The following is a 16,730-nucleotide window of genomic DNA, read 5'->3' as shown; positions in this document are numbered from 1 at the left end:
TTCTGTGAGGACATGTGAGTCCCTATAGGAAGAGCAAGGGCTCCTTAATGCTGACTGAACGAAATGACGGAATTGCGAGATGGAACCTTGTTATCAGAGATGCAGACAGATGCTTCTCGCTCACTGGCGGCCCGGTACGAAAGCGAGATGTATCTCGGGTCAGGTGATGGCGTGGATGGGTAAGGAATGTTCCGGCCAAGAGGCCAAGAAGTACATACATGCTCGGTACTGTGGCCATAGTGCGCTGCAGTGAGAACCCTAAGTCTGAACAGAGTTGTTGACGACACGAACCTGGGTTAGGGCGCACGACCCGATTGGCTTGGGAAGGGGGAAGGGCCCCTCCCGCTCCACCCTCAATGTCGTGAAGGGTGGAGGCCCTGCGAGGCCCTGGACAGATTGTTGGACCTCGACACGTGGGTTTCCGGGCCCCACGACTCCATTGCCCAGCTTCCATGCCCAGCTTCGCCTTGACGTCAGTCCACTTTGTCCGCCCACTGAAACTGGACTAGAATCCAATGCTGAATCCGTCCCTTACAAAGCCAGGTGGATCGGCTGACAACTGACAGGTCGGTTTGGCCTTACCTTCCGTCCCCCCTGAGCTGGTCCAGCTCCAGCCGAGGCGACAGGCCAGACAGGCCAGACAGGCCAGACAGGCCAGACAGGCCAGACAGGCCAGGAAACCACGCGTACAGGGTACACGCGTACTAAGGGATGCCACGAAACAACCACCAGCGAATCGGTGCATGCCAGCTGCGTGCAGCCAAGTTTAGAAGCATCGCCGAGGTGTCAAGATTCCTGGACCTGGCCTGCGCCTGCTTGCATGAGGTCGACAAAATGGCCCTTTGGCGATCACCGGAGCAGCGGCATTGATCGACGAGCTCGACTCGACTGGCAGCGTCGATAGCGCCACCACCTACTGCAATATAGAGGGTCTTGTGGGCATCAGTTCCAACCTGCTGGAAGCACCAACAGGCACGTCAGAACATTACGATTGGCCCGAGGTCCTATCTTCCATGGGGACGCACTGTACTGTGCTCAAGGCTACGTCCAGACTGTGGTGTCTCCGCCACCCAACATACAGGAGACGTGGGCGCATGATTAGGATTAAGACTCGGCAGCTTATTGATGACTTGCCAGACCGTCAATGACACTGATGCACGATGGGGCAATACTCCACGAGAATGGATGGGCTGATGGCCCCTGGCAATCGAGGGGCCGATGCCCCCGGAACAGGATCTCGTACATGTTCATCCGTCTCCCGTCTACAAAGTTGATGGATTACAGAGGGCTGCTGTATCATCAGTATTCTTCATAATCATCGTCATAATTATCATCACTGGTCCGATAGACTTCAACGTGCTTCGGAAAATCCAGTGACCTAGGCTCATTCACAATGGACGAGCCCATTGCTATCATCGGCGTGGATGCCAGGCTTCCTGGTGAGGGAGACACGGCCGAGAGCTTCTACGAATCACTCCTGGCAGGAAGAACGGCTAGGTCTGAGATTCCTCCAGAGAGATTCACGATCGACTCGTTTTGGCATCCTGAAGCTGAGAGGAGTGGCTCTGTGAGTTGTTCTGGGGCGCTGGCCTCCGCTATCACTATTCACTAACACAATGCAGACCCGAGCAAGACATGCACACTTCCTCAGGGGCAGCATATCAGCCTTTGATGCCCCCTTTTTCTCCATCACGCCGGCCGAGGCCAATGGGATGGACCCTCAGCAGAGAGGGATGTTGGAGTCTGTCTACAAGGCACTTGAGAATGGTTGGTCAATAGCCAACACTTTGATGAATGTGTTCTAACAAGAGTTCAGCTGGCATTCCCATCCCAAAGGCTGCGGGATCTCAGACCGGCGTCTATGTCGGCTGTTTCGCCTATGATTATAATGACATAATTGTAAAGGACTTGGACCTTCCGTCCAAGTACGCCGCCACTGGTACAGTGGCTAGTATGCTCAGCAACCGGGTGTCATGGTTCTTTGACTTCCGAGGCCCAAGTATAACTGTCGATACGGCTTGCTCTAGCAGTCTCGTAGCGGCCCATGAGGCGTGCATGAGCTTGAAGCTTCGTGAGATTGACATGGTGAGTCAGGCAATGAGCTGAGGCTTGAAAGTATTGTGCTGACGTCGACAGGCTGTTGTTGGTGGTTGTAATCTCATGCTCTCCCCTGAGATGACCCTGAAGCTGGATGCAGCTGGCGTTCTCGGCCCCGATGGGAAGTCGTACAGTTTCGATCACCGAGGCAACGGCTATGCTCGTGGAGAGGGGTTCGGCACCTTGGTGTTAAAGCGCGTCTCTGATGCAGTCCGTGACGGCGACGTTATTCGCGCTGTCATACGAAATTCCTCTACGAACCAGGATGGCAAATCTCCCGGTATCACGCAGCCGACTAAGGCTGGCCAGGCTGCACTCATCAGACACGTTTACAAAAGGGCGGGGCTCGACCCCTCTGTGACTCGGTTTTTTGAAGCACACGGAACGGGCACTCAAGTAGGCGATCCTATTGAAGCCAGTGCAATCGCCGAAATCTTTGCGCCTCATCGGTCGCCAGACGAGCCGCTCTATGTGGGCGCACTGAAGAGTAATGTGGGACATCTTGAGGGCGCGGCCGGGGTTGCAGCAATTATCAAAGGAGTTTTCACGCTCGAGAAGGGCGTCATTCCACCAAATATATGGTTTGAAAAGGCCAATCCCAAGATAAAGGCTTCATGGCACTTGAAATTTCCCACCGAGGCAACACCATGGCCCCAAACTGGCCTTCGTCGCATGTCGATCAATTCCTTTGGCATTGGTGGCAGCAATGCTCACGTAGTGATGGATGATGCGTTGCATTTCCTACAACAGTATCGGCTGGTTGGCAACCATCGAACTGTCGTCAGTTCAGCCTCGCGGGGCATCCAACATCAACCACGCATGAATGGTATGTCTTTGCCACATTCAGCCTCGCAAGCTACGCTGACATCGGATAATCAGGACATTCCAATGGAGGCCATCGTCGAGCAGATAGCGGAATTGACATGAGCGTGAATGGGATCGCTGATGCAGCCCCCAGTCAATTATTTGTGATGTCCACCAATGATCAAGAAGGCGTAATCCGGATGCGAGACTCGCTCGAGGCATACCTGGCGTCAAAGTCTCTCAAGAACTCAGTTGCTGATGAGGAGCGTTTACTCAGAGATCTCAGTCACACGCTAGCTGCCAAGAGGACTCATCATGCATGGCGGGCTTTCACTATCGCAGACTGCCCTGACGCTCTGCAAAAGACGCTGAAGGGGATGCCAAGCGCGACGAGGATCAAGTCCCAGCCTCGTTTGGCTTTTATTTTCACTGGACAAGGTGCCCAATGGCCAGCAATGGGCATCGAGCTCATGGCATACCCGGTCTTCCAACAAAGCATCCTATCTGCTGACAGATACTTGAACGATCTCGGCTGTTCCTGGTCCCTGTCTTGTAAGTGGTGAAGGAACCATGTCTCTGTTGTTCGCTGAAGCTTTGTCATAATGCTGACCGATTACAGTCGAGCTTTCCAAGCACGCAGGCTCATCACGTGTTGATGATCCTGAATTTTGTCAACCAATCTGCACCGCTCTTCAAGTTGCACTTGTGGACCTCCTGGCTAGTTGGGGCATATTCCCCCACGCAATCACAGGCCATTCTTCAGGAGAGGTCGCAGGCGCCTATGCCGCCGGAGCAATATCGAGAGAGGCAGCTTGGAAGGTTGCCCACTTTAGGGGAAAGCTGAGCTCAAAATTGATCCGATCCGGGTCCCTGCCTCAGACAACCATGGCTGCGGTGGGCCTGGACACTAAAGCCACGTGGGCCGCTATTGAACGCGTAAACCAGATGGGTGGTAAGGGAACCTTGGAGATCGCCTGCATGAACAGTTGGCAGAGCCATACTGTTAGCGGAGATGCCGAAAAGATCAATACGCTTGTCGAGATGCTCAACCAGGAGAAAGTCTTCGCGCGAAAGCTCAACGTTGAGATTGCCTACCATTCCCAGTACATGAAGGCTATTGCGGACGAGTATCTCGAAGCGATGGGCGAACTGGAACCTGGAAAAGCTCAAGATCAATTCAAGGCGACATTTTTCTCTTCGACCCGTGGCTCCTCCATCTCTTTGGCTGAACTCCGAAAGCCGTCTTATTGGGTTGCCAACCTTGTGTCCCCTGTACGATTCTGCGAATCTGTTACGGAGCTCCTCAAAGACTCAGTTGACGAGCCGAAGACCAATGGATATGCAAAGACCAAGTCGGCTCCTTCGGCAGTCATCACGGACATACTCGAGATTGGCCCTCACGCTGCCCTTAAAGGGCCTTTAGCCAACATCTCAAAACAAATTTCAGGCAGAGATGCTATTACCTATCATTCGCTTCTTAGGCGCAAATCATCTGCTGTGCAGACTACCCTGGAGGCAGCTGGTTCACTGTTCTGTCAGGGCTACGAGGTCAACTTGTCCGCAGTCAATGAGGCTTGTGGATCAGATGGCCGCAAACCAGTAATGCTAATTGACCTGCCGAGTTACCCATTCAACCATTCGAAAGAGTACTGGCTCGAGAGCCGACTGAGCAAGAGTTTCCGCCTACGCTCAGCAGGCCGTCATGATCTTCTCGGTGTACCGATAGCAGACTGGAACAAGAGTAACGCAACTTGGCGAAATTATATTCGATTGTCTGAGAACCCGTGGATCGAGGACCACAAGGTGGCTGGTGATGTGCTCTACCCTGCCGCGGGTATGCTCGTCATGGCTATCGAAGCCAGTCGACAGATCGCTGATGGTGGCAAGATATTGAAGGGCTTCAGGTTCAAGGATGTCTCGTTCCATTTGGCATTACGTGTTCCTGATGACTCCCAAGGCGTTGAAACACATTTCTACCTCAGGCCATACCGAGAGACCAGTTCTCCAAGCCCATCAACTTGGAATGAGTTTCAACTTTGGTCGTTCAATGATGGTGAATGGAGAGAGCATTGCCGCGGACTGACACAGACTGAGTATGAGGATGAACAGACTTCTAATGATCTCATGGTGCACGAACAGTGCAGCAAACTTGTTCACGACGCTCAAAAAACCTGCACCTCCGACATAGCAGCCGACAAGGTGTACCACAAACTGAGGCAATCTGGGCTGGACTTCGGTCCTACTTTCCGGACCTTGGACAACATTCAGCTCGGCCAAGATTCCACACTGCTCGCACAGATCAACTCGCCGTTGTCAAAAATCCGGGAGATAATGCCAAGTCACTATGTACAACCTCACTTGGTTCACCCCGCCATGCTGGATGGTGTCGTGCACGCGAACATCGCACCGCTGGTGTCAAACTCCGCCGGCACTGAACAGCCCAGAGTGCCGGTATATGCTGAGAGCCTCTGGATATCAGCTCGCCCGGAATCTCACGACGCCTACATGGTGATGACGGCTCAGCCCTCGGCCCGTGGCAGGAGCGAGACCGAGTCATCCTTCACAGCCGTCAGCTCTACAACTAAACTTCCTTCAGTCTATGCTTCCGGTTTGATTTTCAAGACCCTTCCAGTCGGTGCATCCCAGGACGCTGCTGAGTCACTGCACGATGCTTTCAATGTTGAGTGGAAGCCAGACCCGACGCTCCTGAGCGAGGTACAAGCCTCGAAGGTGTTCGGTGTGCCCATGGCCGCTGAAGACAACCCCTCAGACTGGATGGAGAATTGTGAGGCATTGTGTCTTGCGTATATTCGCCGATTCCTCGCTTCCGTCACGGAAGACCGCATCGGCCGTATGGAGGAGCACCACATGAAGTATGTCTCATGGATGGAGCACATCTCCCGCCAGACCACTGACAGGACTGTTTCTGGAATCGAGGAGCTCGAGGAGAAAGTCAGGTCCAGGGCTACACCTGAAGGCGTTCTTATCATCGCAGTGGGCCAAGCACTGGACGAGATGCTGGGAGGTCCTCTGAATCCGCTCGACGTCATTTTCAAGGACAAGATCGCCGAGAACGTATATCGCTACGGTCTAGGCTCTCAAAGGTGCTACGAGCAGCTCTGCGGATATGTCGATGCTCTAGCACACAAGAACCCAGCCATGCAGATTCTCGAAATTGGTGCAGGCACCGGTGGTGCGACAAGGCCTGTTATGGAGACATTGACCGCTCAAGGCAAGCGATATGAGAATTATTGCTTCACCGACATCTCGCCTTCTTTCTTTGAGCAAGCAAAGGACACCATCTTCAAAGATCAGCTCGACAGCGCCGACTTCCGCGTGCTCAACGTTGAGAATGATCCTGTCGAGCAGGGCTTCGACGCCGGCCGGTACGACCTGATCGTAGCTGCCAACGTGCTGCACGCGACGAAAAAGATCGATACTTCGCTGTCAAACACGAGAAAGCTGCTTAAGCCAGGAGGAAAACTCCTGCTTTTCGAAATCACTAACATCGAGGTACTGCTTAGCCATTTCTGCTTCGGGACACTCCCTGGCTGGTGGCTATCAGAGGACAAGGATCGGAGATGGGGCCCGCTGATGTCTGCTGAGAGCTGGCGGCACCATCTCTCGCAGTGTGGTTTCAATGGACTTGACGCGGTCTTCCAGGACTTCCCGAAGTCTGCTCATCAGATGAGTTCCATCCTGGTGTCAAGCGTGCCGGCAGCGAATACGGTAAAGAGCACAACTGAGACGACGTACATCGTGACCGATGGACTATCGGCACAACAAGTTGATGTCGCCAGGCAAATTTCAAAGGCCTTGGCCGCGAACAGCTCGGCATGTGATATCACATCTTTGATGGCACTGGGCGAGAAAGACTTGAATGGTTCTATTTGCCTTGTTCTTGCCGAACTCAAGTCTTCCCTCTTCCAAGATATGACGGAAACTGTGTTCACATCGATAAAGCGGATGACGAGCCAATGCAAATCATTGTTGTGGGTGACCAAGGGTGGAGACTCACTCGCACCAGCGCCTGATATGGAGCTTGTCTCTGGACTAGCCAGAGTTGCTCGCTCTGAGAGGCCCGACTTCCAGTTCATAGCACTTTCGTTCGAGCAGAACGAAGCTCCGGGTGTTATTGTAGAGCAATGCATACGAACCCTCAGTGCCTCGGAAGATGACAAGGAGAACTCCTTCAGGGTCACTGGTGGCGTGCCGCATGTTCCACGGCTTGTTAAGGCCGACTACCTCGCGGATCATATTCGATCTCAGACCGCTTCTCTGGACGTGGTCCAGGATGTCTTCGGAGAAGTGGCTTCGCGATCCCTGACTCTACAGGTTGGCACTCCAGGCCAGCTTGAGTCTCTAAGATTTGAAGACGACCTGGTGCATGAAACACCACTTGCTGATGATGAAGTTGAGTTTAAGTCTATGGCTTGTGGCTTGGTTCCCCTCGACCTAGCATTGGCAAAGGGGAAGACCAAAGAAGCCCCCTTAGGTCTTGAGGCATCTGGCATTGTGACCAGGGTTGGGTCTGCCTCCAAGTTCCAGGCCGGAGACCGTGTCTTTGGTGTGGCGTTGACCGGTGCGCTCAAGACACATGTTAGGTCTTCAGACGGCTTTGTAGCCAAGTTACCTGATCGCCTATCTTGGGCTGAGGCTGCGGCCATCCCAGTCGCCTACACCACGGCATATGCAGCCCTTCATGAGATGGGAAGTATCCGAAAGGGTGATAAGGTACTTGTGCACGCAGGTGCGAGTAGCCTTGGTCAGGCTGCCGTCCAGCTTGCTCAGCTTGCCGGGGCCGAAGTCTTCGTCACGATTGATGACGAGGGTCAGCGTTCCTTCTTCGCAACGGCGTACAGCGTTCCGCAAGACCACATTCTCTCGGCCCAGGACGCATCATTCAAAATCGCTGTCCATCAGATGACTAAAGGCCGTGGTGTTGACACTGTACTGAACACTCTCGGGAGCGAATTGCTTGCAGAGACCGTGGCTTGCGTCGCTCCTTTTGGTCGGTTGGTGGACCTCAGTCCAGCAGGCGACAGCGTCAACACACGCATCTCTTTGAGTGACCTACAAGAGAAGAATATTCGCTATGAGACTTTTGACCTCAAGTACCGAGCACTGTATGACCCTGTGCGGACGCAGCGCAGCTTCCAGGGGATGGTTGAGCAATTGCTCCTGAGGGGGCCAGAGTCGACAATTCGACGGACACCGATTTCCACTTATGCATTCTCTCAGATTACAGACGCGTTTCGTCAGATGCAGTCTGGAACTCAGATTGACAAGCTGGTTCTAGAGCCGCACGACCAGGACGTCGTCTCGGTCCTCTCAAGACGTACACCTGCTTGTCAGCTTGACCCAAATGCGACCTATGTGATTGCTGGTGGTCTTGGTGGCCTTGGAAGGTCTGTAGCGCGATGGATGGCTGGCCGAGGAGCGAAGAACCTCATTCTCCTGTCTAGGCGTGGCCCCGTACAGGAAGCTGCCAAGCAGCTCGTCAAGGAGCTTGAGCTTACCTGTGACAAAGTAGCCACGCCGGCTTGTGATGTGACAGACAGCCAAGCCCTCAGGGACGTCATTGACAAGTGTCTGACAACTATGCCTCCCGTCAAAGGATGCATACAGGGTTCCATGGTCCTCAAGGTAAGTTTGTCTTCCTCTGTTCCACCTTCGCATACTAATCTCGAGCAGGACAACCGTCTCGAGAATATGACACTTGAGGAGTGGAATGACGCCGTTCGTCCCAAAGCCGACGCATCGTGGAACCTTCACAATGTCCTAGGCCGCGACTTAGGATTCTTCATCATCCTATCGTCAACTGTTGGCATTACTGGCGGCCCAGAGCAAGCCAATTACGCAGCAGGCAATACCTTCCAAGATGCCCTGGCCCGCCACCTGGCAGCGCGAGGCGCTCATGCCGTGTCGCTAGACCTTCCCATCATCCGCGGCGTAGGTTACGTGGAAGAACGGCCAGAGCTTCTCGACCACCTTCGCTCCGTGGGCTGGGCTTTCATGGAGGAGAACGAGTTCCATGCGACCCTCGACTTCCACTGCCGGCCTGTGGATGGCTCGGTACCTCTCATCCGCTCGCAGGTGCTGCCCCGGTTCTGGCTCCCTCAACAAACCGCCACAGCTGGCCACGAGCTGCCGGCCTGGAGACTCGACCCCCTTTTCAGCCATCTTGCCGTTTCGAGCTCCACGGCCGCGACAGCAGAGAGCACGACCGATAACAAGAAGTCCATCAACCACACCGCGCTGCTTACGGCTGCCAAGTCACCGGAGGAGGCCGAGGCGGTGGTTCTTGAGGCCCTCCTGCTCAAACTATCTCGTGTCCTGAGCGTGGATGTGTCAAACCTAGATGCTGGGAAGCCGCTGCACGCCTATGGTGTGGACTCACTGGTTGCGGTTGAGTTGCGGTCGTGGATAGCGAAGGAGCTCAAGGCGGAGGTGTCTGTGTTCGACATGACCAACGCGTCGAGCATCTCGCAGGTGGCGACCACAGCGGCGGAGAAGAGCAAGCTGGTTGCGAAGGGCGAAGCGAAATAAGTTTCGCCGGATGTTAATGACCTTTCATTCCCGTATTAGGCGTTCAGCGATGAATTGGTGGATTTGTTTCCTTTGAATCTCCGTTATACCCGTCACATACTACCATCGCAATAGGTACAATCATCTTTCCTCGAGTCCTTTTACAATATAAATATAAATGTTATACTGTTCACCTTGGATTTATTAAAGGTTTCTAAGACTGCCAAGCACCGAGTAAGCAGCTAATGCATGAGATCATCTTAAAAAATGATACTGCCTTCCAAGATCTGGCAACGATATAGAGGCACCCATTTTTCCTTTTTGCTATTTTGTCTCCTTCTGTTTGGAACACTATTTCTTCTCTAATGGTAGGCTCTTCCCGGAGACTGCTCTTCTTACGGAGATAATCGATTGTAGATGCTGAGATACCGCGCTCAAGACTTCCTCCATAGCATATGCAGAGAGTCCTGTCCCAAGTTTTCTTACTTGAAGACCATTGACTTAGAGACACATATCTCTTTTCACCTATTGTGTAGCCAGTAGACGATTTCTTCCTTTTTTCAATCACTTTTTTCTTTCTTTTCTTTTTAAACAAATCAAAAAGTCTTTGTTTCGAGTCTAAAGAAGTTTAGGCGGACTCCTCAGTTGAAATGTTGGCTACAACACCTCGGAAAGAGAAGCAACAAGTAATTCTATTGCATTGGGTACCAAGTGAACTATATCGCTCTCTCAACTTTATTGTGTCACTGGATCTGCAGCTTTGCGTCATTCAGTAGAGCCGGTATGTCAGCCGATACACTTCCCGAGGATGCCCTACATAGATTCTCCGCACTCCTAGCTTCCGTGTCATCGTTTCACCCTTTAGCTCCTCTGGCGCTCTTCCAGTTCTCCTTGCTCTGTAAGCTTGTGCAATGAATTTGGAAGCCTCTAGAGACTTCAAGTTCGCACTCAAGTAGCATTCTTTGGGATCACTTGCTATCAACATGTCTTTAACAAGCCAATCATACGTGGTCCGCTCTCCCGGCGGGCCAATCACGCTTGAAACTGTCCACTACGATCATATAGGCGACCATGAGCTACTCCTTCGAACTGTTGCAGTGTCAGTCTGCGCGTCGGACATCAAGGCTGCTGCGGGCAAGTTCTTCATGAAGCCGCCTATGATACTGGGCCACGAGGGTGCGGGGATTGTGGAAAAGATCGGCGCCAAGGTCACGGCATTCAAGCCGGGGGACAAGGTCGTTCTGCATTACAGCAGCTGCAAATCTTGCGGAGCCTGTGTGGCAGGCAACAATCCTTACTGTGAGAGGATGGATCAATTAAACTTTGGAGGGTTGCGAGAAGAAAGCGACACAAGCAAAGCTGCCACGGCAGAGGATAGCCAGCCACTGAATGCCTTCTTCTTTGGCCAAAGCTCTATGGGCCGACAGGCCCTAGTCAGAGAGACCAGCGCGGTGAAGGTAGATGCAACCGAGGACGAGCTCAAGCTCTTTGCGTCGCTGAGTTGCGGGGTGCAGACGGGAGCAGGGGCGGTGCTCAACGTCTGCAGGCCTTCCCCAGGTGCTGCTTATGCGATCTTTGGCGCTGGTGCAGTTGGTCTGGCCGCAGCGCTGGCAGCTAGGCTGTTTTCACCATCTCATGTGATTGTCATTGATATCTCACAGAAGAAGCTCGACTTGATCCCGTCGGGGCTCGCTACTCATACCATATGCTCATCGGGATTAGAACGAGGGTCAGTTGCAGCGCAGATCGAAAGATTAACTGCTATGCAAGGTGTTGACTATGCCCTGGACTGTGCTGGAAATGGCAATCTCATTGCAGAAGGTTGTACAGCTCTCAAAAAAAGAGGAATGGTGGTCACCATCGGTGGTGGTGCCACACAGGCTCCTCTGGATATAAACGAGATGCTTGTCAAAGGATTGACCTATAGAGGGACACATCAAGGTGACTCTGTGTCGCAAAATTTCATACCATATCTGATCAAGCTTTGGAGGGCTGGCCAATTTCCGTTCGACAGATTACTCTCTCACTACAAGCTGGAGGATCTGCCTCAAGTGCTGGCTGACCTGAAGGATGATAAGATAATAAAGCCGGTCCTAGCTACATGACGGAAAAGCATTTCCTAGTGGATTCTGATGAGGTCCAGGCCTGAATATTCAGGTCGTCCATATAGGTAGCAATGAAGAAAGCAAGCAAAATTATGCATTCAAAAGGCAACGTAGACACGAACCAGCGTATCCTGGCGAGCTACTCCTGATTCAAAACATATAAAATGAGCTATGACAGGGCACTAACATGACTGTACCTTGCAATGAACTCGGTTTTCACAGTAATGCCTCCCATCTCCACATCTTCACCATCCTTGCTCTCACTGCAACTAGCTCTTACAGCTTCCGCGCTGAAGTAGGTGAGCTCAGGCCTCCTCGGCAGAGGCGCAGGAGCTGAAGACAGTGGTTGTTCCTCGATCACCGAAAAGCCTCCTGTTCTCGGCTTCTGGCTCTTCCTGGCCGCGGTACTGTAGTTGCCCAACGCGCTCTTTGTCCGAAGCGTGGATACCGCACTCCTAAACAGAGGACGTAAGACCGGGATGCACGCCAGGACCACGGCAAGCGATGATTCGAGGACTGTCATGATCATGGCGTGTTGAATCGAGAATGTGATGTCGCCGGTATCGACGGATGGTAGGAGGGCGACTTTGACGGCACTTATGATACAGACGCTGTGGTAAAATGGTTGGTCAGCTAACCGAAATGCATGAGATTGAGTTATAGAAGCCTGCGTCAACTTACACCAGCCCGAGACCTAGCAAACATTAGCAGCGTTTCTCGTAATTTAGGCGGGGAACACATACCAAACGTTACCATCAAAGTAACCTTTTTGTACATTGTCATCTCCAGCTTAAAGAGGTAAGGCATAGGGATAATGAGCACAATGAGGTCTGTCAGAATATTCAATGATCCTGCCACAATCCAAAGCTCAGTGGAGGGACCACAATGACCTTTAGGAATGATGGTTAGCTCTAGCCTTCGTCGCATACGAAAAGTGGAGATGGAACGGAGCCGAGGACCCCCAAGGCTGTCAAGGGGCCTTGTGGCCAACTCTCACATGCCCCAAAACAGAATCTATTGAGCACTGATGGAACATATGTAACTGCATTGACTTGATGTAAAGAGAAAGTAAGTGCATACCGTTTTGGGTCTTGTCCCAGCTAAATGAAAGTGGCTGGCAGATCAGGAATATAATCAAAAGGTTTCCAATGGCCCTACAAACGTAAGTTGTAAGTTGGTGCCGCTGCCGTCAATGACAATTGGAGCACCTACCAAAGCACAATGGCAGCCATCGTCCAATGTGCCACAGTGCGGAACCATCTGACAGTAAAAACTCTACAGCACAACGCGAGGATGGAGAGTTTGCTCAAGGCGAGGCTTAGAGTTGTGGTTATTCGAGCGGCTAGGAGATACTGTGCTTTGTCAGTACCTAATGGCAATGCAAGATCTGGGCGGCAGGTTCATGGGGGTTGACCTTACAATCAGGAACTGTTCTGATCCGCTTTGGACACCGAATCTGTCGATGATCTCTGAAACATGGAAGCCCAAGCCAGCGTTGATTATAGCTATACCAAGAAATCAATGCTATGTTCCGTATGTTGAAATTGAGAGAGGGGCGTACCGAGCTCGATGATTATCGATAGACCAACTGTTGTTACCTGAAAGATGTCAGAGAAGGGTCGCCTTTGTTTCGGGTTCGATCACGGTGTAGCTTACACATGAAGCAATCATCAAGTAGTCGCTAGCATCTAATGATCGTCCCAGCTTATGACGGCTCCATAATCGCAGAGCCGTGGCAACCAAAGACAGTACTGCAAAGACTAGAGCAACTGCGAAAACAGATAGCTGCCCAGCTTTCTCGAGCGGGAATTGGACACCCATGATAATGGTATCGTCTAAGGAGCGGAGTGACAAACGAACGAAACATCAGACCAGCCGTGTGGTCGGAAGGAGCGGCAGGAACACAGATAATGTGATTATAAGAAGAGTTCGCCTTTCTAAAGAACGTGTGAATGCCGTTCCGTTGAGGATACGGTCTGGGCGGGAGCAAAGCACAACATCTATCTCCGACTTGGCGGCCCCACGGTCTGACTTGAAACATCATGGCGAATTGAACTTTCTCCTCCATAAGCGAAGTACATGTTTACTGGAGCCAAGTCTGCCCCGTAGCCCTCCGGGGGATGCGTTGATTTTCGCGCGGCGAGTGAAGATCCTCTGACTCGTGGATCCGGGTGGATATTTGTGACAGGGAGGGCTGCAAGGGGCACGTGTATGTGTATACGCAGACAAGATAACGGCATCACCGTGGACTTCATGCTGCGCAAAGGACCAAGGGTGGCTTTTGCACTCGGCCCCGAAGAAGGAATTATATGAATGTCGTATCCCAAAGGGACAACCGAAGCGAATTGTGCGTGATAGTGTGACAGTCCGCAGCCCCGTAGGGCTTCACGTCGGAAGGCAGTGTTCGTTCTTCGTATCTAAGCATCGTTGATCCCGGTCAAAGAAACGTGTGCGCGGTGCATGACTTGCAGCCCGCAGCACGTCAATTTCGCGAAGTCGGACCAGCCATGTGGTCCCAAGTGCCGGCTAGGATCTTATGTGAATCCGGGGTCTAAAGTTTCTGGAAGCCACAATCATCGGGAATTTAAGGCGGCCGGAGGGTTGTCAAAACCGCATCTGGGGCATGCGGCCGAAACTAATCTCTTCACAGGTGTCCGAGCACTTTTTGCAGTCTCTTTTCGGCCAAGAATTATCAGGATGATCTCTGCAGGATACGTCATGTGAGCTGGCTGTACGATGTGCATGGGCTGAACTTTTTCTTTGTTTAGCCAGCCCTGCTCCTTCGTCCCATGTTCAGCCGGTGGCAAGGCTGACTATGGTAACGCTTGCCAACTCAATACTCGACTGCTGCAGGCTTTCCTAACTGCTTCTGAACACCATCATCAACTTACTGTCAAGTTGACTGCAAACTTAAGAGATATCAAGTTGGACATTTGTTCAGACATATTGGATGTCGAAGCAAGGCTTCAACTTGGGCAATGTGCTCACATTATACCAGTGTAGGGCATTCCGCAAAAGCCGTATAATCTCCGGAACCGCACCGCCGTGATCGTGACTCTTCTTCCGGGCGCTCATCCCGGAATTCGCTTCTACCCTGCTGCGGGCCTACGACCAGGAGGAACTTTCCGCGGCCTTGCTTCCATTCCGAACCAAAAAATCTGTCAGAAATTTTCCGAAGGATCTTGCTTCTGTAAAGCACTGAAGCTATCTTAGCGACACCGGCAGATACGACCCTCTGAATCATCTATCATCAAGAGATGATAGTGTCTTTGATGGCTTCCACTCTCTACTAGTCAACTCACCTGTCTGCATGTGACATTGATTGATCAGGATTTTTCGGACCCAGAAGAGTACGAAGGAATATGAACGCGCCCATCCATAAAGCAAGATCTCGTCCCACATAGCTCATATGCGGTCCGTCCCCTGTAGGTGGAACAAGGAGATAGCGTGTCTGAGAGCCTTTAGATTATTCCCGGCGCTCTCTGAGGCCCCCTTTTGGGACGATAGAATATTGTTGACTCCTTGAAATCTCTTCAGCCGCATTTCACTCGCAGAGTGGGCAGAAGTGCACCCGATTCAGTTCGACAGCAGTATTCTGTCAGCCGCAGAGCCCTTCACACTGTTATTTGGGCGACTTCGGCCTTTGCTACTTCCTTCGAGTGGAGGCTGCATCGCTTAGAAAGACATGACTCCAAACAGACCGGGTCCGAAACTGTACGAGTCGGTTTGCTTTGTTCATACACCGAATTGAACATCTCAGACTGGGTCCGGACGACAGACCCGGCAGTCGTACCAGGTTATGAAACCAGGATCTAGGGATTTAAATCTTCAAATAACAGCCACTTGCTCCCCCCTTTTCCCTTGGCCGCTTTCTCCACCACTATGGTTGTGGGGAGCTTAGTTGCAAGTAGCGGACATTGAGTCACACTCCCTCTACATGTGGAATTCATTCTCTTCCATTGGTCACCCTCCGGCATCTATATTGCACAATGTTTCGCAGAATCAAGCAAAATATGGGGGTAAGTAAAACAGAGAGCTTACAGCCAAAGCAGCATATAACATCTCTAGCGCTCCCGCACTACAGGCAAGTGTGACGGCCATTTGCCACGCCCGGCTGCGGCAAGTTGATGGCGCAGAAGGAGCCTGTTCTCGACAACATCCACACAGAGCAGGCGCGAGGACATGGCCTCAAACGTTGCACTGCACATTGAACATACTCTGTCAACTTAGCACTACACACCATGGACGATACTTCAACTTCGTGTGCCAGCATACAGAGGCTGCCAATGGTAGGGAAGACATTGTCTCATAAGAAGCAACAAGTACAGCAGGAGCTGAGCAACGTGATGCGCTGTCATTGCTACTACTGTCTACTTTTCTATACAATGACGCTATGCGAGCTTGGAGGGGACACCAGTTAGTCAGCCTTGTTTTGGTCTCCTAGACGGTGCCAGCAATACGCATGGAAGTATATGCAGTATCGACAATGCAGACATGGAAGGTCTGTGTAGGCTATATCACTTTCAATGCCTGTTAGTGGCTTCGTGGGCGTTAAGCATAACACGGGCCATTCCTCGGTTGCAGCCAACGTCATCTGATTTGATAGTAGTTCGTCTGCGGATGAATCAGCTTCTGGGACACGCGAGGATCTACGTAGCCGCTGCCGGGGTTGACCCGAATTTGAGGACGTTGTGAGCTGGCACGTTGATGCCTCGATCATTGGACGCAAGCGTGCCCATGAGTAGAGACGGAGAGTTGATGAAACTGAACGGGTGAGTTGTCCCAAGTGCAGGTCTGGGAAGATCGTGGTCGAATTGGTCGATGCATTGTAGAAGGCACCAGAACGCTTGAGATATGCTAGTTGGTAGGTGCCTGAGCGAGAGCGATAAGGCGGCTCTAACGGTTCCTGGACTGCAAGCTGGGGAACCCTCGGATGCAGCGGAAGTCAGCATCGCATGATCTGCAAGCTGCATGCGCTGTCATTTTTCACAGGATTGGGAAGGCCCTGATAGCTTACACTGCTCAGTGATAAATTTGGTAGAGATGTATTCTCAGAAGAAAAAGAAAGATGAGCTTTGACAGATGTCGATGAGAATGACGTCGACTGAGCGGGAGGCAAGTTGAGATGGAGATGGAGATTGAGATGTGCAGTCTGACTGTCTTTGAAGCAGCCCGTCAGTGCGGGTTCTGCATGCA

General features: G+C 52.0%; 3 protein-coding genes across 3 annotated transcripts; 2 read left to right on the top strand and 1 right to left on the bottom strand.

The window, feature by feature from the left end:
* Positions 1-1,393: 1,393 nt before the first annotated feature.
* J7T55_011558 (uncharacterized protein) lies at positions 1,394-9,450 on the top strand (the record flags this gene model as incomplete). Its single annotated transcript, XM_053135797.1, has 7 exons — positions 1,394-1,567; positions 1,623-1,767; positions 1,817-2,085; positions 2,137-2,923; positions 2,977-3,453; positions 3,521-8,547; positions 8,596-9,450. The coding sequence occupies 7 exons, from the start codon at positions 1,394-1,396 to the stop codon at positions 9,448-9,450; spliced, it is 7,734 nt and encodes a 2,577-aa protein (XP_052999364.1).
* A 962-nt stretch (positions 9,451-10,412) lies between these two features.
* Positions 10,413-11,534, top strand: J7T55_011557 (lcohol dehydrogenase; the record flags this gene model as incomplete). The annotated part of the gene is made up of 1 exon (XM_053135786.1): positions 10,413-11,534. One exon carries the CDS (start codon positions 10,413-10,415, stop codon positions 11,532-11,534), a length of 1,122 nt encoding a protein of 373 aa, XP_052999363.1.
* A 169-nt stretch (positions 11,535-11,703) lies between these two features.
* On the bottom strand, positions 11,704-13,355 carry J7T55_011556 (uncharacterized protein; the record flags this gene model as incomplete). The annotated part of the gene is made up of 7 exons (XM_053135775.1): positions 11,704-12,145; positions 12,216-12,228; positions 12,278-12,424; positions 12,814-12,886; positions 12,954-13,039; positions 13,096-13,132; positions 13,191-13,355. 7 exons carry the CDS (start codon positions 13,353-13,355, stop codon positions 11,704-11,706), a joined length of 963 nt encoding a protein of 320 aa, XP_052999362.1.
* Between the last annotated feature and the right edge of the window lie 3,375 nt (positions 13,356-16,730).

This window comes from Diaporthe amygdali, assembly GCF_026229845.1.
Source record: "Diaporthe amygdali strain CAA958 chromosome Unknown NODE_2_length_3802984_cov_64_841326, whole genome shotgun sequence".
NCBI lineage: Eukaryota > Fungi > Ascomycota > Sordariomycetes > Diaporthales > Diaporthaceae > Diaporthe > Diaporthe amygdali.
This window is presented reverse-complemented; position numbering and strand designations above follow the sequence as displayed.